Here is a 24,411-nt window from a genome sequence, read left to right on the forward strand (position 1 = left end):
TTACTGTTTATACCAAACTTCATTTTATTTATTTTACAAACAAAAATATACATTACTCTATTTTTAATCTCCCCCAGCCCCCCCAAAAACATACACACACTTCTACTCATGGACCATATCTTGTGCTGGCCTCAGAGACGTTACAGACATAAAAAGACAACAGATGGAAGATCAGTCCTAGACCTAGTGCAGAAGCTCCTCAGCAGAAGACAATATGGGACATTCAGAGATGATATTAGGGAACACTGAATCTTGGAGAAGGGGAACTTATGGACACACTGAGCATCTGCCCAGCTGATCCTTTGGCATTTGATTTAGCAGATAATAGGTTGTATTCATAGTCTGTTCTTCACATCACCCAGGGGAACAAGAAAGTCCTCATTTTCAGGGCCTTGAGGAGTCTCAGCATTTACTCCTTGGGGTGGGATAAGTCTACACAAACAAGACTAACACTCTTGAACCAGTCTGCAAACCCCTGCCTGCCCTAGGGAATTTTTTTGCAAGAGTTCTCCCGCTGTTGCTACCCTGGTCCAACTTCAGTGGTGTCAGCCACCCTGGTGGCCTAGTGCTTCCAGGATTTCAGGGCGCATGCCCTCTAACCCTACCCACAGATGCAGTGTTTCAAGCACCCTCTCCTAGGATCCCCACATTGCTAACACCAATGGAGCTAAACTGGTGTCCGCAATGGTAGGAAACTGCAACATGTCCCTAGTGTGGAAAAGGCTGACCTGGCCAAGTAGCTTGACAGAAAGGAAGACCAGTCTCAGCCTCCTCCTGTCTGCGTCATTCGAGGCAGTGGGGATTTAAAAGGCTTCTAAGGAGCTACACGAACAGTTCAGCAGGAGCAATCAGAAACGTTTTTCTTTAAAAAGTAGATAAAAGTTTTAAAAATAAACCAAAGCATCTTTTCCGTCATGTCACAGCACTGTCTGCAGATCAGCAGGGCAGAACCCTTGGCAGCGGAACGTCCTGGCCGTAGAGAGGCTGCACTGCTCGTTAACGAGAGAAACAAGGTGCCTACCTGGCTTCAAAGACCTGCACTCGCTTCCAGTTCTCACTCCTGGTGTTTCCCCTACCCCACGTTGAGCACTTCTGGAAGCTGGCTGTGTTACCTTTGCCCCCGTCCCACTCACAATTCAAACCACCACCACACCACAGGATGACCATTTCCTAAAATCTTCGCCTCCTTCACTTTCTTTGGCTGCCAGGCACAACAAACAGTCATAGGGGAGAGACACAAAAAATCCTCAAATGTTTAAAATATTCTCACCCTGCCATCTCCAATGGAATGCAGCCATTTCTTATGTCAGAGCCTCCACTGCCCCAGAGATCCCCATTGGAATCGCACCCCCGTAGTGCTATAGGCATAAACCTATTTGCCATCAGTGAATACAAACCAACCACAGAGGTGCCACAAGACTGGCTGCTGCAGCTTTCAGTGGAACAGCCACGTGTTTGGACCACAATGAGATCCAGGAAAGCCATGCCAGATCGGAGAGATGCAAGTTGTTCCTTCACTGTGAGGAGGGTAATGGCAGGTCCTGGATAGTCTTTAAAAGAACCACGTTCTAAGTGCAAGGAAATCATTTCAATACATCCAGCTATAAAATCTGTTTAGGCCAGTGAGACTGTGCTAGGCTGCAAGCTGTAATGCACCACAGGTCAGGAGAAGGAAGCTGCCACAGAAGTAGTAGCAGTTTGCCTGTCTGCCTGCATCCCATCTACCACCCAACCTAAAACACTAGTCACCTTGATCCTAGCACTCTGCTGGCTTCCTAGAGTTCTTGGTCGGTTATTGGTCATTGGCAGCCAGGACTCATCTGGGGCTTCTGCTCTGCCTCAACCATCTGAACTCCTCTGGAGCCTTCATCTTCAGAGCCAAAAAGCTTCCTCCTCTACAGCCCTCCTTGAGCTCTGGAATTCAGCCAGGATTGTAAAGCAGAGTGCAGATCTGAAAAACCTCACACTTGGCCGATTTTATTCTTAAAATTCAACCCTAATTCAGTGTAAAATACATAGCCGCTTGTCATCACAAGTTCACAGTAGGAGTTCAGTTACGCATAAGCGTGATCTTCAGAGACCCTTCCATAGCCACTGTCTCTCCAACAGACAGCAATGCTGGCTCTTTAAAAGTCTCTTTCCTTGACCCAAGATATAGCTGATCTGCCAAATCCCAGACAGTGCCCCTGTAACGGTCACAGGACACATTTAACAATTCGTTCATCAGTGAGTCTTCTCCCATATATGCCCAAAACACTCCTTGTAATTCCCATTTTACTACAGTTCATAATTTCCATCAGTATCTGCTGGAATTGGGGAGCAGCCCTGCTCTCCCAGGCTTCCTCTCTCCAGACAGCGCTCTTCCTACAATACAATGCAGTATGACTTGGGAAATGGGACCTGTTGAGACAGCCCATGAAAGTGCCTTTGGCTCCATGTACTGAATGCTTCATACATATGCGCCATGGAGAAGCCAATCTCAACTCGCCCACCCCAAAATCCCACTCCCCTCCCAGTTACACAAGTGTTTTCAGTCACTGAAAAGGAATGGGTGCCAGCCAGGCCCATCTTCTGGGTCACAGCTACATCTGGAACACCAAGGATCAGGAAGGTTCAGCATTTAGATATTTATGAACAAAGCTGGTCTAGGCTGTTATCACATGAAGATACAAAAGGTCCTTCTGGGAGGGCTGGAGCTGTTTTGTTCCATGATGGGTTTTTAAAAGCCCAGGGGAAGAGGGAAAAGCCACACCAAGTGACTGAGGACCAGTCTGTGATGCACATCCTAGCAGCTGTGTGATCAGGGAGGGTGGCATCGTGCTGGAGGTCTGGATTGCTTTAGGCATTGATGGCTTTCCAGCGGTCACTGTCAATGCTGTTGACACTGCCCACATGGTAGGGCATTGAGGCGACGTCATCCAGGTAGGCTGTGGTGTCGATCTGGGTGCTGGAGTAGAAGCTGGAATCCACACCCTCTTTCTTGGCCACAGCGTAGGCATGGGGGAGGTGCACATCTACATCCTCAGGCTCGTCCACTTGGCATTTGTAGGAGAAAAGGATCTTCGGCTCAGACCTGGAGTCAGGTAAAACAATTAAGATCCTTGTTAAGTGCTGCAGTATCACAAGAGATGCAACAGCAGCTACAAGGAACCTGCACTGCCCTAAAGGACAGTCAGCCAGAGCACGCTATCCCATGGTGCTAGCAACAGGAGAGTTCCATGATCGAAACAGCAGGGGGCTCTGCAGCTCAGCAATGAGGTACATCGGCAGAGCTACAATTGAACAGCCATGGCTGGAATGCGGTGTGTAGAGGAATATGCTTTCATCACAGCACATTTAGCTCCTAAATACCAATGGTGAAATCTTGGTGTCACTGAAATCAATGGGAGTTTTGCCACTGATTTAAATGAGGCCAGGCTTGCATCTCAAGGCTCCTCCAGGGGATTTCAGACTTGCTCCAAAAGGAGGCTTTTTTATCTGAAGAACCAGCAGTTTCCATCTACAGCCGATTCCAAACCAAACTTAGCCCCCTCCAGACTGCATATAAGGCCCCAGAGACAGTTCTACTTGTTCTGAGTACTTCAAGCCCTTAAATGGGGTTAAGAATCTGCTGCTTCCTCCCCCACTGGCAAATTGGGGGAGGGATAGCTCAGTGGTTTGAGCATTGGCCTGCTAAACCCATGGTTGTGAGTTCAATCCTTGAGGGGGCCATTTAGGGATCTGGGGAAAAAATTGGGGATTGGCCCTGCTTTGAGCAGGGGGTTGGACTAGATGACCTCCTGAGGCCCCTTCCAACCCGGATATTCTATGATTCTAAGATTCACACAAACATGCCTTTGTGTTTTGTTGTGTCCTGTTCTTGAAATATTGGTAAAATGAAGACACTGCATTTCCTTGGTCTGGCCACACAGTGGCACCTCAAGCCCAATAATCAGTTACTCAGAGAGCATTTGTGAGGGGCGGAGGGATGTTCAAGGAGTTCCCAGCCTCTGGTTTTGGATATCCATCAAGCTAGCTAATCCACAGACCCTTTCTCTAAACCCATGAGAAAATCCAGGAGCCAAAATACCAATTTAATCCTGCTGTGGGACTCAGGCTCCGACTAATCAGTCCATTATTCATTTCAGTGACCAACAATTTAGCTCTTACTAGTGCTTTGCAGACATTAACAGCTTAATCCTGACAAATTCCTGTGAGGAGTTTAAGTATTATCCCCATTATACAGATGGAGAAATGTAGTCCCAGAGAGGGGAAGTAATTTACCCACAATCACATAGGGAACAAGCGCCACAGCCAGGAACAGAACCCAGTTCTCCTGAGTCCCTACCCAGTGCTCCATCCACTGCTTTTATTTTACAAATGGGGCAAGTTGGGCACAAAGATCAACTGACATCAAAACCCCCTGTTGGTTTGGCTACTCACCCAAAGAAGCCTTTCAGGAATGCCACATAAATGAGAGGTGCAAAGAAGCTGAAGTAGAGGAACGTGGTGACGTCAACACAGCTTTGGAGGCAAGAAGAGACATGCGGTCATTTAGCATCTGCTGTCTAACGAACACACCATTCCATCCAGTGTCAAAGACACACTGGGCGGGGAGGGGGGAAGGGAGGGTGCGGGGAGAACAGCAGGAAGAACCTTCTATGAAACAAGTACATGACCTTGGTGCAAATGAATGAGTTCTGCCATCAAAGCCTCACCATTCCCAGGCCCTCAAGGACAGAACCAGCAGGCCCCAAGTGTCAACAGCACAGTCTCTCAGTCCAGTACATCCCAATTTAAACTCTGGGCGAGCTCCTTAATAGCAGGGCATTGCACCCCATAGCAGATCCTGCCAGTTCCAAAGCACAACTCAAGGGGTGTCCCCACACTACTTCTGGGAAACTGTCTGTCTCCATGTCTTCCATTAATATCTACTGAACATGGTCTCTCTCATTGTGAAAACCCCAGACAAGACGAAGCCAATGCCCCACCCTAGCACAAGAGGCCAGTGTGGAGAGAGCTAAGGAACAAATCCACAAACCCCTCATTCCCAGTAGCTTCCTGCACTGTTGCTTTTTCCTACAGGGAGATCTTAACAGAAGTATTGTTTAATTCATGCCAACTGCCTTATTTCCCTTTAAGGACAGTCAGGAAGTTCATTATCCCAAGACTGCCTGTGGCAGGGGGAGAAGGTGACGCAAGGCACTCATTAAATAAGTCGTCTTAATTGGGCTACAGACTTCTCTTCCTCCTGCCAACCCAAGGACCCATCTACAGTAGGAGGCAGGATGCTGGGGCCCCCTGCATACATACCACAATCCTTCTATGATATCCACACAGAGAAGGGCGCTGCCCAAGCCCTGCACCAGATTCAGCAGAGCGAGAATTCCAGCATAGACATAAAAACTCTTCCTAGCTGTAAGACAGACAAGGACACAAGGATGAAATCTAACCCCATCAGCACTGACTGAATACATGATCATGATAGACACACTCTGCTTGATGGAGGCAACGCAACACGTGCAGAAGGGAAGTGTGTCAAGCATTTAAAGGGAGAGTGCTATGGAATGCAGGAAGTCCATGTCCCATATTTCTTCCCCATACCACATCTTCTGCCAGGAGCTCTGCTGGAAACCAGGATATAAACAGCTATATATTAATATGGTATAATGGATGAAACCACAGGCTCATGCATCATCAAGAAAAAGGTGGAGTTAAAAAGGGTGGTGTCAGGGCAACACATGCAAGTCTGTTACAGCTGGGCACGTTGACCCGGCATTGGTCACAAGGCAAACAAATGTGTAGCACAGGTGGCAATCTTGGACACAAAGGCCTGCGACTGAACCGGATGAGGTGCTGTGGGTCAGGAATGAAGGGCATTAGTAAAGCTGCATGGAGGACAGACAAGAGGCATTCTGCATCAGGTGTGAGGGTATCAGCAGAACTGAAAGAGGCAAAGACTGGAATAGCAGGGGATACTGCAGATCTGGAGCAAGGTGCATTGGCAGAGCTGTGGTCTGGCGAAGCCAGCCCGGAACCTGCCTCCAGCATGCCCAGCATGTCCTCTCGCTTTGGTGAGCATCACACTGACAACTTTTTTTTCCTTTAAAGAATGAATAATCTAATGCAAGTATTCCAATAACCTAAACCACCCATTCCCCAGTTCAGCTACTGCAGCCATTTCAGGATGCTCCAAATGTATCACACTAACAAAAATGGCAGAGCTGCCAAACCAGACAAGACTGATTAATAACTCCCAAGCAGTCAGTCTGGAAAGCTTAGAGCTTTTCCTTCCCAGGTAGCCAGCCAGCAGCTGTAAGCCAAGATGACAGAACCTCATGTGCTACACAACAAGGGGCTTTACCTTTCAGAAGCCAAGTCCTTCCTTATGGTACTCACCACACCTTACAAGACAGTCTTACTAGGACTCAAACACATTACACCTCTCCCCACACCCACAATAATGGAAAAGCCCCATTCTCTTCATTCAATCCCTTGATGGTCACAATGGGGACACAAACATGCTCTCTCACCCTCTGTCATCTCAGGAGGGAGAGACTCTGAAATGCAAGACATGCCACCATGCAGGGATTTCACCACACAAGAATTAGCTACTTGTGCTTTACAGAGCCCCAAAGTAACCCTCATTTACCATGGATGCCTACCTGCATCCCACTGTGCTCGGACATTTTTATCTGCCAGTATGAAAAAGTGCTGGCAGCTGGAGGGCTAATACTGACCAGCTACACCAAACCTACAGTATCCAAACCACCCAGAAAATGGAGATCCTACTGAGCAGCAAACCTCTACTCAATCCCTTGCCACATACCCAACGTCCCAGTCACTGGTTGAGGAGGGGTGTGTGTGTTTGCTGTAGATTTGGTTACAGGGGATACCTAAGGAAAATGCAAACCAACCCCCACCCCCAATACATGGTTCTGTCCCAGCATTGACTGGTTATGCCATATGAAGCCTGGTGTGTCCACTTACATGGCAGAGAAATCCGGTCTTTCAGGGGAGTTTTTGGAAGAATCACCACCAAGGAATAGACCTGTTGAGGCAGAAGGAAACAGCTAGGTCCTTGCCCCTTGCAAACTGTTCTACAGTTGGCTTGGGGTTAAACTGCAAAAGTCTCAAGGGAGTGGTGGATGTGCAAAGTGCCAGGCCCCCCATTGGCACTATATAAATATGAATTCACAGGTAAAAGGAAGGGAATACAGGGAACCAAGCCATTGATATTAAAGCCAATGGGAGCCCTAGGTGCTCAGCACCTTGCTGGCTCAGGCCTTTAGGGGCTCTTCACTCTGGAATACTGGGAAAAGGCATCAAGCAGAGCTAGAATTTTGCTGCCAGAAATGGAGCCCCTCCCACCCAATCTTCATCTGCCCTCCCTACCCCTCTGAGAGGCATCAACTCCCAGGTGTTCCCAGTTACAGCACTGCACACAGGGAGTTACAAGAGAATAAGCAGGTCCCTTTGGGGAGCCAGGAGCTGTCTAGTGCCTGGGGTTTTGCATTTGACTACCTGGACCCAATTCTCACTATGCTGTTTAGAAGACATCAAGCAGCTAGGTAAGCAGAGATAATAGACACACTGACTAGGGAAAAGGTATCAATTTGATACCTCTCCAGACTGTCTTTCCATGTGTCTCAGGGAGGGTCAGAACATGCTTTGTCCTTACCAGAAAGAAGAAACAAGAGCTGGCAAGCCAGAAGTGCCTTCCTCCATGGCCGTAGATATTGAAGTCTTCCGCTGAGAGGTGAGCATCAGGGTAGAGGATCTCCAGTGTCCCCTAACAGAGATAAAGGCATTATCAGGACACAGCCCCTTACAGACCCCTCTGTCTCCCCCCCACACACACACCACCACAGGATACCGGACAATGGATATTTGCATTTACACATGCTCAGACAACTGCTCCACTGAACCCTGCACCTTGCATTGCTCAGACATTCCCCCCCGCCCCCAGTCAATTCAGCCTCACCTAGGAAGACAGTGGATGAGATGTGGGTGAGAAGCTGGGGACTCCAACAGAGCAGAAGGAGTGGGAAGGAAGTGGCAAGGGTAGGTGTCTGTTTAGTAACAGATAAGCAGCCATCTGAATGTATGTGCAATCACATGTTATTGCAAAGGGAGAGACTTTTCCCCTGGGGCCCAGGGAGCAAGCAAGCCAGGGGACCAGCCACAGTGCTTGGGTCTGGAGAATAGCTCCTGTGATGTCCCAGAAAACAGAACAGATGGGAGTCAGGAGACTGGACTCAAAGTGCCGTTTTCCCTCCTCCAGAACTGACACTTCCTACTGTAACATCCAATCTGTAAAACCCTTGCACTTGTGCACAGCTGGGAAAGAAGACCCAGTCTCATATATCTGGAGCTCATCTGAAAGCAGGCTAGACAGATCTGATTGCACAGACAATGAAGAGAAAGAGGGAGTTACTGAATCCAGATACAGTTCAGCCACTTGGTATTTAATGAGGCTCTTCCAGCGTATCATGTGGTAACAATCAGCTCACTGCCTCTGTATGTGAGAGCCCGAACACTGAACAATGACTGCCCTGTTACTCTGGTACTGCCTCAAATAGAGAAGCTATTACAAAGGGTTGGCCACTGCCACTAGTGAAGATGAGAACTTGCCCAGACACACAGCACATTGTTCAGAGAAAGCGAGACGCAGCTAATATACCAAGTGGTAATGTGATGGGAAGTGGCAGCTCTCAGCTCCGGAAGAGGCAGGAGAGGCGAGGCTGTGAGGGCCCACTGGACAGCTCTAGTTCAATAAGCATGTCCTGTTTCTCCTTCCAGTTAGGATGGAACCAAAGACTGGATTTGCAAGTAATTCCCTAGATGTGAAAAGCTCTAGCACCCACTCCTCAATCCCTTCAACCAGCCAGTCCCCACCCTAACCTGGTATCGGACTCCCTGACCCACCACTGAGCCAGCCAGTCCCCTTGACTTGGGTTGTTTTCAATCCACTGCTCTAGAGGTGAAAGGCTCCAGTCTCGCAGAATGGACATTACTCTTAGCCATGCTTCTTTCCTCCCCAGACTCCAAAGCAACAGGCCCCTTTCTCCACACAGCTGGCCAGCTCTTCCCAGGCAAACACTGCTCAACACCAAACAGCGCATTCTCCTTCGCTAGCACTAGCTTGCAAGCCCCAGTGTGCTCACCTGGGTAACAGAGTAAGCCAGGGACAACACTGTTGTGATCACCAGTACACGCTTGACACTGGACTTGCTCTCGAGATGACCTGAAAAGAGCAAGGAGAGATCATACCCCCAGTCACCCTCACCACATCACCTGTCTCCAGGAGCTGCTGTCACACTAGAAAGCCCTTGTCCACCTCCACCCGCAGTAGGAGGATTACAGCTCATTTAACCCATGGCAGCTGTATTACTGCCCAGACTGCTTAAGCCTTTCACAGGACTCAGCATGTCACATCTATAAAACAGGAGAGTCTGACCCTGTTTCCTTCCCACTTGTCCCCACCCCAGAACAACAACTTCCAGTACGGTTACAAGTCAGAGTGAGCAGCAATGTTATCTACATAGAACTGCTGGAAACTCTTCTCTTCAGAGAACAGTTAACGGAGGAGTCAAGTCAGGGCCAATGTCATTTGGGAGAACCTGCATTGAGGTTGTGAGCCCTCTGAGGTGGGAGATCCAGTGTTTGGATATTGCACTGATGAGCATGACAGAAATATTGATGAGTACACACATGCACCTGAGGACTACTCGATGCTAAGGAGCATCTCCCTGGGCTCGAATGAAAGCACCTCTGACAGGCTGCAGAGGAGGCTTCATCCTGCCCATGCCACTAAGAGGGAAGAGGCAGCAAAAGAAAGTGGATAGAAGGGCCACGGAAGAATCTCTCTCCCAAAGACAGTGGGGTTCAAGCAAATATAATAATGACTTTAAGAAGAATTTGCCCGTGGGAAGAATTTACATGCTGGAGGGGACATTTTCAAATGTCAGCTTGTGCACCAGCATCCTCTCCTTCCCCCAATTTGCATGCACCATCACCACAAGTGCACGTGTGACTCCAACATTCATGTGCTGTCCTGGCAACTACATGAGCCACACAGGAAATTGCACAAATGACCCCGCAGGTCACTTCCAATAACGAGAGTCTTACTTGTCTCCCATCTTTATTCTAGTGATGCCCCGCTTCACAGGATTACCCCACCCCCGCTCTCCCGCAGGCAGAGGCCAGGCTGCGCACACCACCTCCACGAAAGGGAAGACACACATTCGGAGCACTGGAAAGCAGGAAGCCTTTTGGCACCTACCGAAGGCAAGGCCTAGAATCACCACACTCAGCTCAATGGCCAGGAGGAAGAATCTCGTGATCTCCCACAGGATCTAAGAGACAACAAAGACCAGGGTTAGGAGGGCCAGGAGCCAAGGGGAAATTTATTCAGTGAGACTGCACCCCCTTGCTCTGGGGGAAGACACTCTTGAGATGGAGCTGATCATTCACATACACCAGGGGTGGCCAAACTTACTCATCCTCCAAGGTGCATGTGATAATCTTCAGAAGCTTGAGAGCCAAGCACACCTGCTCAGGGCTTCTGCCCTGCAGCAGGGTGATGGGGCTCAAGGCTTCAGTCCCGTGGGAGGTGCCTGCCAGTGTTTGGAGCTTCAGCAAGAGCAGGGCTGAAGCCCTGAGCCCCGGCTGGTGCCTCCTGAGGGGCTGAAACCCCTAGATCCCCTCCCCACATGACAGGATCCCCTAGCCCCCCCACCCCACTTCAGGGCAAAAGCCCTAACCTCTCCCCCCCACCCCAGTCTGGTAGGTGGAGAATGCGGGCTCCGCAAGCCACACTGTAACTATAAGAGAGCCACATATGGCTTGCAAGCTGCAGTTTGGCCAGCCCTGCCATATACCTTCCTCACCCTTTGCAGAAGATGCAGAGGAGGGTTCTGAAAAGTAACTAATCCCCCCAATGATACCCCTTGCCACAAGGCCCAGCACTGCACACACTGCCCACCCAGCAGAGGAGGACTGAGTGGGAATGAATGATGCACCACCTGAAGGACTGAGAAAGTGACCCCAGTTCAGCATAGTTAAAGCCTTCCCTCTGGGGCAGGGCGTGTCATCACTGCTGCATTCCCAAACACTGACAACCCAAACAACATGTGTCTTCATCACCTTAGAAACTAGGACTACTGGGGCTATCTGCAGCAAATCCATGACTGGAAAAATTCTAGTGCCCTCCTCTGGTGCTGCCTATCCAGGGATCTCAAAGCATAATAAACTCTTAAAGCCCCCTAAGGGGCCGGTAATTATTATTTCCATTTCACACACAGGGAAACCAAGACATAGAGAGGTGAAATGATTTTCCCTAAGGTGAAGCAGTGGTATATCTGGGATTAGAACCCAGGAGTTTCAGGAGTACCCAGTATACCCCCTGGGGGAGTTACTCATGACCTTCAGAAACCAGTCGCACAACAGCAATTCCTATTTAAAAAGAGATGCACCTTCTGTTATAGCACCCCCATCTTGAAAAGCCACGTAACAGCACATCCCCTGTAGGGAGTACTGGACAGGATATCTATGCGCCTCCACGATTTCCCAGCACCACAAACAGCAGAGAGCTGAACAGAGGCACAGACAGTTACTCTCATGAAATCTCATCCCTTATTTAATGTTCAGACCCTGATGCATGCAACAGAGGCTCAGGAAAAAGGTTACCGTGATCTAGCTAGCCATTCACAACAAGTAGTGTGTTAAAGAGCAGTGGTCTGCCACAGGGAACGTCAGGGAGAAAGGGAACCTAGAAACTACAAGGGCACCCGGGGAACTCTGACTAGAGAAGGTTACATTTTCTAGGTCGGACTTCTGCCTCCAACAACACAAGAGCTACAGAGCATTTGATTTAGGGGATGGCCTCTTGTGTTAATCATTTAACTCTCTAGAACAAAATTTACTTTACAAAGACGTTTCCTGTTTGCTCTTTGCTGATCCAGAAACATTCAGTTATTAGGATCACAATGGACTTCAATTGTTGTTTGTTCTCAGCACGCAGGAAAGTACCCCACATTTTTCACAAGGCTGCAGCCAGGGACATTAAAGTCTGGGTGTTGCCAGTCATTAGGCAATTGTAGGAGGACCTGGCTTAGCATCAAGATGCCTCGCTGATTCATTCTCTCCTTACAAGATGGAGATTTTGCTACTGTTGATGTGCTATTTAGGAAGTTCGTTGTTCCACAGATCTGGATGCAGTGATCCTTTGGATAGGGTTATCAAAACAAGACTCCACAGTATCGACACACCATGAACGTTGCAGATAAAAACATTCTTCCAGTATGCATGTAAACAGGAAGCTGCTAATCACAAGGGCCATAACTGTGCAATGCAGAAGTGTCTAGCGTCAGTGCTGTACTCACCTTATCAGCAACTGTGGCAGCATCAGAGGCACTGACTGTCATGGAGACAACAGCCCGAGCAATCCCAACTAAAGCCACCACAAACACCTAGGAAAAGAAAGCAAAGGTGAGCTGGTGCCCATATGCTGCACATTGCCCAAGATGATAATCAGGAATTCTGCTCTAGGAACCAGTTTCCACCTTAGCTTGGAAGCCTAACAGTTAGTACTCAGGGACTTCTGAGTCAGGGATGCAAGACAGAGTCCGGGGGCTGGTCTCCCTCTCCCCAGGCTTACTTGGTGTGAGTATTGCATAGGCAGCAGGCTTAGACCCTGTGAAGGAATGAACGCCTAATTTCCCTCAACAACCAGTGAAAGGAGCCTCTTCCAGTCCTTATAAACAATGGCGGGGGGGATTCTCCAGGGTTCAAGAAGCTAATTCTTTCTTTCCCATTCCCACCACCTCAGCCCAAGTCAATCAGCAAAAATACCACTCCCGATGATGAGGGCAAGTGCCTAGTGACTCAATATACAGCGCTCACCAGATAACAGATACCACAGGGTATCAGCTAACAGACCTCAGATCTGTTATAAAGCAGAGCTCCACAGACCATTCATTCAACACTAGCAACCCTCAGGAATGCAGAAGATGGGAAATCAGCTGAGACCAAGGGCTTTCATGTTTCTGAAAACACAAGTCTGTCCAAGAAGAGTTGCCAGCATTGTGGGCTAAATTATGCGAAATCCTCTAGGGATATAAAGTGGATAAACCTATCCCAATGGGGGAAAGGTCAAATCTGATTAACCAGTTCACAAGCCTTACTGGCCTTTCCACGGTGAGGGTAAGCCAGGGGGGCCATATTATCAAGTGCACTGCATGGGTGTTTTGAAGCATACCACCTACTACAGATCTTCATAGCACCTTCCTGAGCAGTCCAGCTTTACAACCCAGTGGATGCTCTGAAGGACACCCTTGCAGTGGGGTGGGGGAAGGAGTGCAACCCCGGAGAGAACACAGTGTTGCTTCTCACTGGAGTGCAAGGTTGGGGGAAAAGTTGCGCTGAGAAGCAAAATCTTCGAATGCTCCATGGCACCAGTTTAGCAGCAATATTTTCCTCCCCTGTATGGGACCTGGATCTTCATTGCTCCTGCTCTAAGGGGCAAAAGACTGGCCTCTCCTCAAAGCCCATACTTATTTTTAACAATAAAGAAACTGCATCAGCTCACTAAGGAATCAGTAAATTGCACTAATGCAACTCTTCACGTAGGTTTTGAGAAGGGGAAAGAGGAGATGTAGGCTGTCTTTAGCTGTCACCAGTCCAACAGGCTGCACCGTGCCCTGGGAGAGGAGAATCTTCATTCGCTTTTTAGAAACCAGGCAGAGAGAGCTGTCTGAAGGGACACTGTCAATTTACAAATCCTGATTTCAAAGGAAACATTTTATGTCCTCTTTTTCCTACCAGTATACCCGAGATTAGAAAAGGGAGAAATGCTTTGCACGGTCTCTGCTGTTGGGTTACTTTTTGCTCCTCCCAAAGCCAACAGTCTAGACAGTTTCACTTTTGTTTCTTTCCTTTAGTTTTTGGTCAGTTGCACTTTTCTGTTCCATGGCACTTGCTCCCTGCTGAGCCAATTGCACACACACAGACACCATTGGGAAAGGTTTAAACCCAAGTTTAAAACTACTGATAATGCTTTTTAAAATTCCTGGACATTTTTCTAATTATTAGATTGTTCAAATATTTCCTACCACCACAGGCCACTCCCTGACATGCAGGGCCTGCATTACTTGACTGTACCCCCTTTCCACAGCTCAGAACTGCCAATTACAGATTGAGTCTAGGTTTGCTATTATCTGTGCCTCAGTTTTTCACACTTCCTGGTTTCTGTCTGTTACTACTCATTCCTAGTTTGAGGAAAGACACCTCTCCTCTTGCTCATGTATAAACAAGCATTTCCCTCTACCAAGGTGAACTCTGTCCTGCAGGGCACTGTACTGCTGCCGCATTACTCCCACTGACAGACAACAAATATACGAATGCTGTTTTGAGGCAGCCAGGGGCCTGACTGCACACCTGTGACAGTAGTAGCTACTACAGAGACTTTCCTACCCTGATTAGAGGCTGCATGTGACTTTTTAAACTGTGGAAAGGGAAAGGAGATCCTATGTGTTTGAGACTGTTCTCATCCACATGTTCTGTTTTCACCCTCCAACCTCACATCACCAAGAATCCATGAGAACACTCTCAAAACCAAAGCTGGGCCATCCAACTGGAACAAGCAGCCACTTTCCCGCTGCCTCAGAGAGGAATTCCCAGGCTGGGGGTCTCTAGGTTCCCGGAGCTCAACTGGAACCCATCACATCAGGATTTTCTATAGAGGGTTAACTAATGTGCAGTCTCTTTCTGGCAGCTTTCATGCATTTCATTTTTCAGGGGATTCGCTTCCACTATATCTCAGGGAAACGTTAGTGTTGTTTTAAATGTGACATATTGTAAGAGAGGCAATGAGCAGGGAAGATACAAGATACTAGATAGCAAGGTGAAGTAAAAAAAAAAATTGCGCTAGATTAAAAACAGGTCACTTAATGGTAGAGAAAGACCCAACCCAAAACACCCCTATCCAAACATCCCCCAAGTCTCAGAGAAGTAGAATCCTGATCGGGATCCAAACTCTGAAGCTCTGCGCCCATTTCTAACAGTGAATCTTAATTTAAAAAGAAAATCTATATGTTTATGCAGGAGCCAAAAGGCTTTTACCTCAGAGGGATCTGACTCAGGTTCTCCCCGAATGATAAATGTTCTGGGAAGGCGGGTGAGGGCAGACAAAAAACAAACACACACATACCACTTTAACACTCCCCAATCAATTCAGAGAGCAGTGCTGGTACTCACTAGTATGTAGAAGGCAGTAAAGATGGGGCTGGAGGTGGCATGGATCTTGGCCCTGGCAGAGGGCAGTTTCCAGAGAAGAAAGACAAAGAAAAGTACATTGGGAACCAGAAGCATAAGGTCCCAGTAGCGGACTCTGCAAAAAGTAAAATAAAATAGTTAAAAGTGCATTTGCATGATCTCCCTCTACCCAGAGGCAGGCGCCAGCCTCACTTTCCCCTGCTCCCACACCTGAGAGGGAAAGCCATCATTCCCTGGACAACGTCCAGCCCCAGCTCCTACACCTCACCTGGACTTCCCAATGTCTTCATATAACAAGAGCAGGCACTTGTGTGGCACAGTGATGTTGGTGTCGTTGATTGCCCACGTTGTTGTTTGGGGCAGAGCCGTCACATTATCTGAGGCCATAACCAAGGCAGTGGCAGCAGAGTGGGTGATATTGTTGTACGTGGAGAACCTCACCACAGACGTCACGGACTGGGACATCCTGCCTCTGCTCTGGACATGGTACAGAGAGTTAGAGTCACACACAATGGGTGCTAAGACCAAGCATGATACAACACAGAACAACCAAGATGAAAGCAAAAAGCAACCTGAAATCAACTGAGCAGGAAGATGAGCAAAGAGCGTCCCTGACATTAGACCCTATGTAACTGCATCCTACTCACTACCGCAAATTACCAACATCAGCCCTTTCCATCCAAGGAACTCCAAGCAGTCATCAACAAACTAAATCCCCACCACTTCTGGGATATAGGTTACTATCACTGTCCCTAATTTATAAATGTAGAAACTGAAGCACAGAGTTATTCAGTGACTTCTCCAATGTCACATTGGGGGGCAGCCAAGTGTAGAACCCGGGGGCCCAGGGTCACAGCTACCTGTTCTGTCCACTGTACCACACACCCTGTCCCTAGCATTTTGAAGGAAGATGAGATTGGTTTCAGCAGGGGAGTGGGCAGTTACCATATGACCTGTCTTTCCTGAATGCATACACACACTCTCCTTGCCTATATGCCTGACCTATCTCCACATCTCTCAGGTACCAGGGGCTGCTCCTGCTGGGTTATTAGTTGTCATTCATATGTTATTGGGCCAAATTCTGCACTCACATCCATGAAATCCCAAGTCGTGGCCACTGATTTCAGTGGGGTTGCAGAAACTGGCCCCATGATTTCTTCTAAGGACCCAACCATACCACAGTCCCAACTGGGCTCACGCACATAGTACTTTCAAACAGACATGCAGATTATATACAGATCAGTCCAGCACCAGAGAAATGCAGCCTGTGAGGCAGTGTCATGCTATGCTTCATGGGACTTGATGTGTCATGGGATTAAAGCAGACTGGGAGACGGGAGACCTAGATTGACAGGAGACCTAGGCTTAGATGATTTAGTTGGGGATTGGTCCTGCTTTTAGCAGGGGATTGAACTAGATCAGTGGTTTCCAAACTGGGGCGCGCACACACCCCAGGGGGTGCACGAGATGATCCCAGGGGGTGCGCGGCAGCAGGAGCGCCGCTGGATGGCACTCCGCCTTTTTTTTTCTTTGGCGGCAGCTCTGCACGTCCACAGCCAGTGTTCCCCTGCGGCTGGTTTTCCGGTCTTCTTCCGTCGGCAGCACACCTGCGGCTGGTCTTCCGGTCTTCACCCTGGGAGTGCGCGAGCCAAGAAGTTCGGAAACCTCTGGACTAGATGACCTCCTGAAGTCCCTTCCAACCCTGAGATTCTATGATTGCATCACTAGTCCTGCAGCTGACGTGATTCATGACCTTGGTCCAATCCCCTCTCTACACAGCAGTTTCCCCTGCTGTAAATAGGAACCCAACCCCCTTGCAATGTGCTTTACATTTCACAGACCCAAGACGTAATACAACTGCAAAGTCCTGTTCTCTCTAGAACCCAGCTCTCCCCAGCAGAGCCATCACAGAGCACAGTGAGATGAAGAAAACCTGTCTACTGTCATCACAACGTCACACGTCTCTGGGTAGCGGGTGTAGACATGCCACTGATAGGGTATGGCCACTGAAAAAAAACCCACCACTCAGAGTAGCCAGCCTCAGACACTGGTTCAACTGACTCAGGTTAGTGGGTCTCACACTATTGGGCTAAAAACAGCAGTGTAGACATTCTGGCTCAGGCTGCAGCATGGGCTCGGAGACTTCTCAAGGGAGGAGGGTCTCAGAGTCTGGGCTCCAGCCCAAACCAGGAATGTCTACACGGCTAATTTTAAACCCTGGAGCATGAGCAAGAATCAGTTGACCCAGGCTCAGAGACTTTCCATTGCAGGATTGTTGGGGTGGGCAGTGGGGGAGGGTTTGTTGGTTTTTTCGCAGTGTAGATGTACAGATAAAGCTTTGGCAGCCAGTTTGCTGTAGCTAATACAGGATTAATCTCAACAAAATTCCCCTTCATGTGGTTTCAAGCCACAGCCAGCACTGTGAAAGTGAGCAGACAGGATGAGTGAATTTAGGAAGGTAGGGGTTTTTGCCACATGCTGGCAGCAGGAGTCAGCAAATGGACACTCTCATAGATGGGAGAAGGAGAGGTACAGCTCGGTGTCATCTGCTGAACCTTTATCATTCAGGGTTTACTCTTCCAGGGGCTGCCTGAAACTCTCATACACAGAGCTGTTCTTTCTTCTGGAAAACTGGGATCCTTTCCAGGGCTTACAAGGAAGGGTGAGTGGGGGAGCTCTCTGCTAACAGACCCACTTTTCATCCCTACATTCTAACAGGTACTTGTTGGGCTGTGGATTTCTTTAATGATCACGGTATGTTTCACTGCCTTAGGTACATAACATTAAACAAACACACTCTTGGGAAGATTAACTTTGTGCTGAGGTGGCAATTGCTGTGCCAGAAATCCTAGTTTGGCAGAGGTTCCAATGAGTGACCTTCAGATTATGGAGACATCCTCTCCTCCCGCAAGAGATGCATTTCATCTTCTCCACTTCCCACAATTCCTAATCAGCGTAGTCACTGAAACAGGCATTTTCTCTAATTATTTTGCTCTATCCTTCTAGCCCGACACATGCGACGGACCTCTTCACTCTAGGAAGGGCAGGAATTGGGAAGGAAAGGGTGGATACCATCATGCTTTCCCACACAGCAGAGATTCTGCCTAACTTTTTTTTAAATAGGATTCCGAAGGCAGGAAAAACAGCACCATGAGCGCAGGGAGGGGAGAGAGAGTCATGAAAACAACTGTGAACCATGACACCCGAGTGACATCCACTCTGGGACACAGCATCTGACCTGCCTTCCCCAAGCAGAAAGAGCCTGGGTAGAAATCAGTCTATCTGGGAGTTAAATAGGAAAGAACAAACATCTTTCTTCTAGAGGGCATCCCAGAGACGCCAGATCCTCTCCTTAAAAGTCACCGGTATCATGCAGATACAACAGTGGTGATAAGCAGAGCTGGGCTGGCCAGATCTAAGATCTACAATCACAAAGCCTTGAAGGGCAAGTCGATACTGAGCTTGCCTCTCAACCAGGATACTAGTTCTGGGCTAATACTATATGTCCTATTTTTCTTCCAAAGACGCTTGATATAAAAGCAAAGTAATAAGACATCTAGCACTGAGGAACAAGCCAGGCTAAGTTGCACTGTTTATAGTGGTTAGGGGTTATAGTAAGGAACATCAGTACAGTGAATTGATCAAGGGTCCTTGCTCTGCTCTCATTGAAGCACTGGGCATTTTTGCCACTGACTTCAATGGGAGGAGGAACAGTCTCCAGGCTACATAGCCTTAGCTCCTTCATCCACCACAGGATTGCACCTTAACAGCATATTCCCCAGGGCTTTGTCCAGTCTAGTCTGAAATACAATCAGCTGTATGTATTGGGAGAGATGTTTCATTAGGCCCTTCTACACCGCCAACACCACCATGTTGAACTCTGTTGATGCTGACCTAGGTTGGCCCAGGCTGTGTGGATGAGGCAAAATCATATTAAAGCCAGGTAAAAAAAAAAAAAAAAAAAAATTAGTACTATAGCTCACGTCAGGTCACTCTTCTTTCTCCCACAGAAAGTGTTTCTCTCTCAGACAGCAAATCAATTCACACTCTTCCTTCCCCATATTTTGGACAGAGCTGAAGCCATTCTGACCTAAACTACATCAATTTCTCTGCCCAAACCCTGGACTCAGAAGGGACAATAGAAACAGGAACATGTGCCTGGCTATTTAGATCTTACCATTATTATTTCTCTAGGCCTAGAAGCCCTAGTCATGGAATAGCATGGAGCACTCGTGTTATTGTTGGTGTGACATAAAAATGGTGGGTATTTTTGCCCCCCTCACTAAAAAAAAAAGGTGGATTTTTTTTTTAAATCTTACCTTATTTTTAATTAGGACATTCTAACAATTTCAAAGATAGATGAAGTTTGTGGCTGAAATTACTGGACAGCAGTCTGATCTCTCAAGGCCCGTCTCTCCTCCACAGCTGAGTTACACAGCTAGCAGAAAGAAAAGGAGGACTTGTGGCACCTTAGAGACTAACCAATTTATTTGAGCATAAGCTTTCGTGAGCTACAGCTCCCTTCATCGGATGGATTCAGTGGAAAATACAGTGGGGAGATTTATATACACAGAGAACAGGAAACAATGGGTGTTACCAGACACACTGTAACCAGAGTGATCAGGTAGTTGTAGCTTGGTTTCCCAGACTGGTGAGGAAAGGATATTTTTCTTCCTTTCTGAGAACCATGTTAGAAACCTGTTTATCCATTACATGGCATGATCAGCAGCTTTTCCACGTACAAGCAGCCCTGATCGCAGAAAACTCTGCTAACATCCATCACATTTAAATGCAACTGTTATTGCAATGTCTTTTAAGGTGAAAATAAGGGTTGGGGGGTGAATTGGGGGTGGGGAGAAGAAGGTTGAAACACAGCTTTTCAAGAGTCACCATATCAATGTTTGCTTCAAATTTCCTGCACCCTCATTTTGTCCTCGGGACAAGCTCACGCGATGGGTTTTTCCACCCAGTGGCAGAAATACATTTACTTAATTCCCCTCTCCCCTCCCAGTTTCAATTTCACATCAGAATTTGAAGCAAGTTTTAAAAAGAAAGAAAAGAAAATCACAATGCTAAAAAAATAAATAGCAGAAGTCTCAACAGTGACCCAAACCCACAATATAATGAAGCGTAGGTTATGAGCAGAGTCCTTCATACATATCCCTTAGATTAGCACAGCAGACAGGAAGATGGTGCTGCCTTCTCATGGAGGGGTGAGAGGAGTAGCAAAGAAACCCACAGTAAACAGAGTCAACATACCCCATGTAGGAGAGGAGGGAAGGTGGGATGACCACCTGCTTAAAGCAAATGAAGGACTCTGGTGATCCTCACCCCCACTCCAGCTCCTTTATATCACACACCAGAGGTACCAGAGCAGAATAAATGGGCCCTAGAAGCCCTGGTTCCAGCCACAAGAAAATTGCCCCAGTGAAGGCAGTAAGGATGCCTCCAAAGAGCCACCTCACCAACCACCCTTGGTCCCAAACAGCACTGTAGCCATAGAAGGCTAGGTAACTCAGGCCCCTATGTCTAAGAGAGATGTCTGTGTCATGCCGGTGGCCTGGAGCACGACTTAAAGATGTCTTAGTCACCCCACCCTTCAGCTACAAGTTCTGAACAGTACCACATAAGAGAATCTCACCTCAGTTATTCTCTTAGTTCTGTCACCCAAACACTGTGACAACTCAGGCAAATCACTTAGCCTCTCTGTGTTTCAGCTTCCCCATCTGTAAAATGGGGTATTCCTCATCTGCCTCTCCAATAGGGCTGTAAAGTTAAACTCATTAAATTCTGTAAGGTACTTCAGGATCTTTTGATGAGAGACACCTAGAGAAGTGCAAAATATTACGTGCACTGGACATGAAAGGTCTTAGCATTCTGCCATTTGAGCTCACTTGACCATGCCAGAACAGACTTGGTTGAGAACAGAGATTTTCAACCTGTGATCTGCAGACCCCTGGGGGTCTGCAAACTACATCTAAGATTTTGAAAGGGGTCCTCACCTCCATTTGAAATTTTTTAGGAGTCAGCAAATGAAAAAAGGTTGAAAACCACTGATTTAGAACACAATCTAGTTTTTAAAAGCTAGTGTTTTCTGATGTGTGTGAGGATTAACAATAGATGCAACATACTCTCACACACAAGTGTTACCACTGCCATCTATTTCAACAATTTCTCTTTCCTAGGTATCCCACCCTTAGTTCCGCACAGATATTTTTTGCTCCATGTTAGCGATGAGTAATTTTTAGTTGATCATATATTGCAGAATATTTCGAATTTAGTTTCTGTTCACAATGAGTACCTGGAGCTCAACTACATTGCAACCAGTATCGTGGAGTGATCATATTAAGTACCACAACAAAAATCTTCGATAAGAAAGACTGCTTGTGCACCCTTGGCAGATTTAAAGTCCAACATATCAACTGCCTTCAAACTCACCTAAAACAATATCAAAATCCAACAGAATTGTTTGAAAAATCTTAAGTTTGGTCCTGATTGTGCAATGAGCTCTGAGCGAACAAGGTCCTGAGCCCACATGGAGCCCCACTGTAGGATCAACACCTTACCACTAAGAAAGAAACTCAGGCCAACATTTTAAAATGTGTATATCTCATGTTAAACACCTAATTCCATACTTAGCACCTAAACAAGTATCCTAACTTTCTGAGGTACTGAGTACCCACCACTCCCAAAAGAGTTTGAAAATCAGGCCACCTATGAGGTGTCTAACAAGACACTGAACTTGAGGCACCCAAGTTTGAAAAGTCTGGCCTAAAATTTAAAATTTAAGTAAAACTTGCTCCCAAGTTAAGAGGCCAGGTCTGAAGGCCAGGTCTGTCAAATCCTGTTTCCAGTCATAACAATAGCTTTGTTTGGGAACACAGGGGTACTTCAAAGAGGGATTCAATAATCATCATAAGGAATTCTCCCAAACGTCTCCCACTTCATACAGTAAAGCTGCACTCCCTCTTAGTAAAGGCTTTTAAAAGAATAGCATTTGTACATTCTCAGGCAGATCCTCAATATGCAGGCTCACATAAAGACTCCCAGTGATGGCTATAATTCACACACGATGCAGTAAGTTGTTGGGGCTTCCTAACAACAGCTGGGCCAAGCTGCCACTGCCTTCCATCTGCCCAGGAAATTTGCTTAATTTCCATTTTGAAACATTCACTTCTCACGGAAGAGGTTTGCAGTCAATTTCAATGTTTCTCAAAAACAACACTGAAAGCTCCCAGTCAGCAGCACCCAGGCAGGGAACAGTCATTGTGCTGCTAGAAGTTACTGGTTTATGAAACCCAGTGTACATTCAAAAAACACAACTAGCAAAAAGAGAGAGTATTTCTCATCTTCTTTAGAACTCCTGAGACCAGCAACAACCTCCCCAACATACACACATCCACAGAATAAATAGATTGAACAGGTATTTATTTCCCATTGAAGCCTAGTCTACACACAAAGAACCTGTCTACACCAGGAAAAAAGGTGTATTGTTAAACTGTAATACGTTACACTAAAATCCTAATGTAGCCAGAGCAAGTTATAATTTTAACATGTGTTAGCAGATCAGGAGAAGTCCTAGGCTTCCCACTAGCATGTTAAAACTATCCAAACACACCCCAAATTACTTCACTATAACTAAAGGTTTGTTTTAAAGCTATTTAGTTAAACCTGTGAAAACCCTTGTGTGGACACCCTTATGTCAGTTTAAACCTTGATTATATCAATTTAGCTTGTATTAGTAAGTGTATAGGCCCAAACTAAACCTACTTAACCTGTTTTTAACTGATACAAGTGTGTCCACATGGGGGTTTGCAACAATTATTTTAGTTTTTAAAAGTAATTTTAAAAACGCATGCCACTTCTGCATGTAGCCAACCCCTAAGAAGCTCATCACTCTCATATTAGCAGGTACTTGCCCAAAGGAAGGCTTGAGGAGAGGGGATATGAATCACAGAAATGCAGGGCTGAAATGGACCTTGAGAAGTCATCAAGTCCAGGCCCCTGCACTGAGGCAGGGCAAAGGAAACCTGAGAGGTGTTTTCCCAACCTGTTCTTAAAACACCTGCAAGGACCAGGATTCCACAACCTCCCTCCCAAGCCTATTCCAGAGCTTAACTACCCTTACAGCTAGGAAGTTTTTTCCTAGTATCTAACCTAAACCTCCCTTCCTGCAGATCAAGCCCATTGCTTCTTGTCCTACCTCCAGCGGACACGCAGAACAATCGTCCACAGTCCAGTTTAGCAACCCTTAACAGGTGACTATTGTGATCAGCCCCACACGGACCTCCGTCCTTGAAAAGGTTTTGAAGCCCAGGGCGTCCCGAGGGCCCTGGCCACACAGCAGCCGGCACCGAACTGACCAGCCCCGCGGCGACTCGCCCCTTCCCTGTCTCCCCCGCCAGCCCGCGCCTGGCACCAGGGACACGGACCCAAGCCGTGTCCAAACAGGGCCCCGCGGTCACCAGCGGGGCCCGCCCCCCACGGCTGCCAGCCCGGCAGCGACCCCGCGCCTCGGGCGGCGCCAGCCTACAGCCCCGCCAGGCCTCAGGCCCGGCGCCGGGCTCCCCCTTGCGCGGAGCTGGCCCCAGCCGCCCCCCGGGAAACCCTCCGCCCGCGTCGGCGAGGGGCTCCCTCTCCCGGCGGGGGCCGGCCAGGCGGCGGGGAGCCCGGCCGCTCCCACCCCAACCGTCACCTGCTCGGCAGAAGCCGGCGCTGCCTGACCGGCGCTGCTCACCCGCGAGCCCCCAGCCGGGCCAACCCCCAGCCGCGGCTCCGGCGGCTACCACCGGCGGCGGGCTCGGGGAGCGTCGCGAAAGAGCCACCCCACAGGGGAGCCGCAACCCTGCCCATGGCAGCTATCCTTCCGCGGGCGCCCCCATTCCCACCGGGTGTGGTCTCCTGCGGCTAGACGAGCCCATGTAAGCCGGAGAGGACTCAACTTCCCGCAAGGGGGAAGGCATGGCCTATTCGTCTGGGACTAGAATTGTTATTTACAGAGGATCTCTTGGCCGGAGTTCTTCGCCCAATCACGAGGTGCCTCAATCAAGAGACTTGCCAAAAAGAGCAACAAAACGGCCATAGGAACCAATGGAGTTCCCTGGGAGGCGGGACTTACCCTGCAGGAACGTCAGGGTCTAAAAGGTGCAGGGACACA

At 48.0% G+C, this 24,411-nt stretch overlaps 1 protein-coding gene across 7 annotated transcripts; it reads right to left on the reverse strand.

Moving 5' to 3' along the window:
* On the reverse strand, window positions 1-24,269 carry TPRA1 (transmembrane protein adipocyte associated 1). Of its 7 annotated transcripts, none has more exons than XM_043551991.1 (11): window positions 24,143-24,269; window positions 15,524-15,732; window positions 15,238-15,370; window positions 12,366-12,452; window positions 10,265-10,337; window positions 9,147-9,226; window positions 7,661-7,771; window positions 6,970-7,030; window positions 5,293-5,395; window positions 4,423-4,503; window positions 1-3,073 (listed from the first exon to the last, which is right to left on the reverse strand). In XM_043551991.1, the coding sequence occupies exons 1-11, from the start codon at window positions 24,215-24,217 to the stop codon at window positions 2,839-2,841; spliced, it is 1,248 nt and encodes a 415-aa protein (XP_043407926.1). In that variant the 5' UTR covers window positions 24,218-24,269; the 3' UTR covers window positions 1-2,838. The 7 variants fall into 7 exon arrangements, with proteins under 7 accessions (XP_043407926.1, XP_037760460.1, XP_037760462.1 ...); XM_037904532.2 differs by having other exon boundaries at window positions 15,524-15,727; window positions 23,992-24,230; XM_037904534.1 differs by lacking the exon at window positions 24,143-24,269 and adding an exon at window positions 23,992-24,093.
* Between the last annotated feature and the right edge of the window lie 142 nt (window positions 24,270-24,411).

Source organism: Chelonia mydas, chromosome 7, assembly GCF_015237465.2.
Source record: "Chelonia mydas isolate rCheMyd1 chromosome 7, rCheMyd1.pri.v2, whole genome shotgun sequence".
Classification (NCBI taxonomy): domain Eukaryota; kingdom Metazoa; phylum Chordata; order Testudines; family Cheloniidae; genus Chelonia; species Chelonia mydas.

Excerpts from the sequence above, each read along its gene's own strand:
- TPRA1 (XM_037904532.2), bottom strand. The coding sequence starts at position 24,107 with ATGGGCAGGGTTGCGGCTCCCCTGTGGGGTGGCTCTTTCGCGACGCTC. Across the intron at positions 15,728-23,991 it reads GCCCGGCTGGGGGCTCGCGG|AGGCAGGATGTCCCAGTCCG; the intron begins GTGAGCAGCGCC and ends TGTCCAGAGCAG. Across the intron at positions 3,074-4,422 it reads TTCCTGAAAGGCTTCTTTGG|GTCTGAGCCGAAGATCCTTT; the intron begins GTGAGTAGCCAA and ends ACCTGACTCCAG.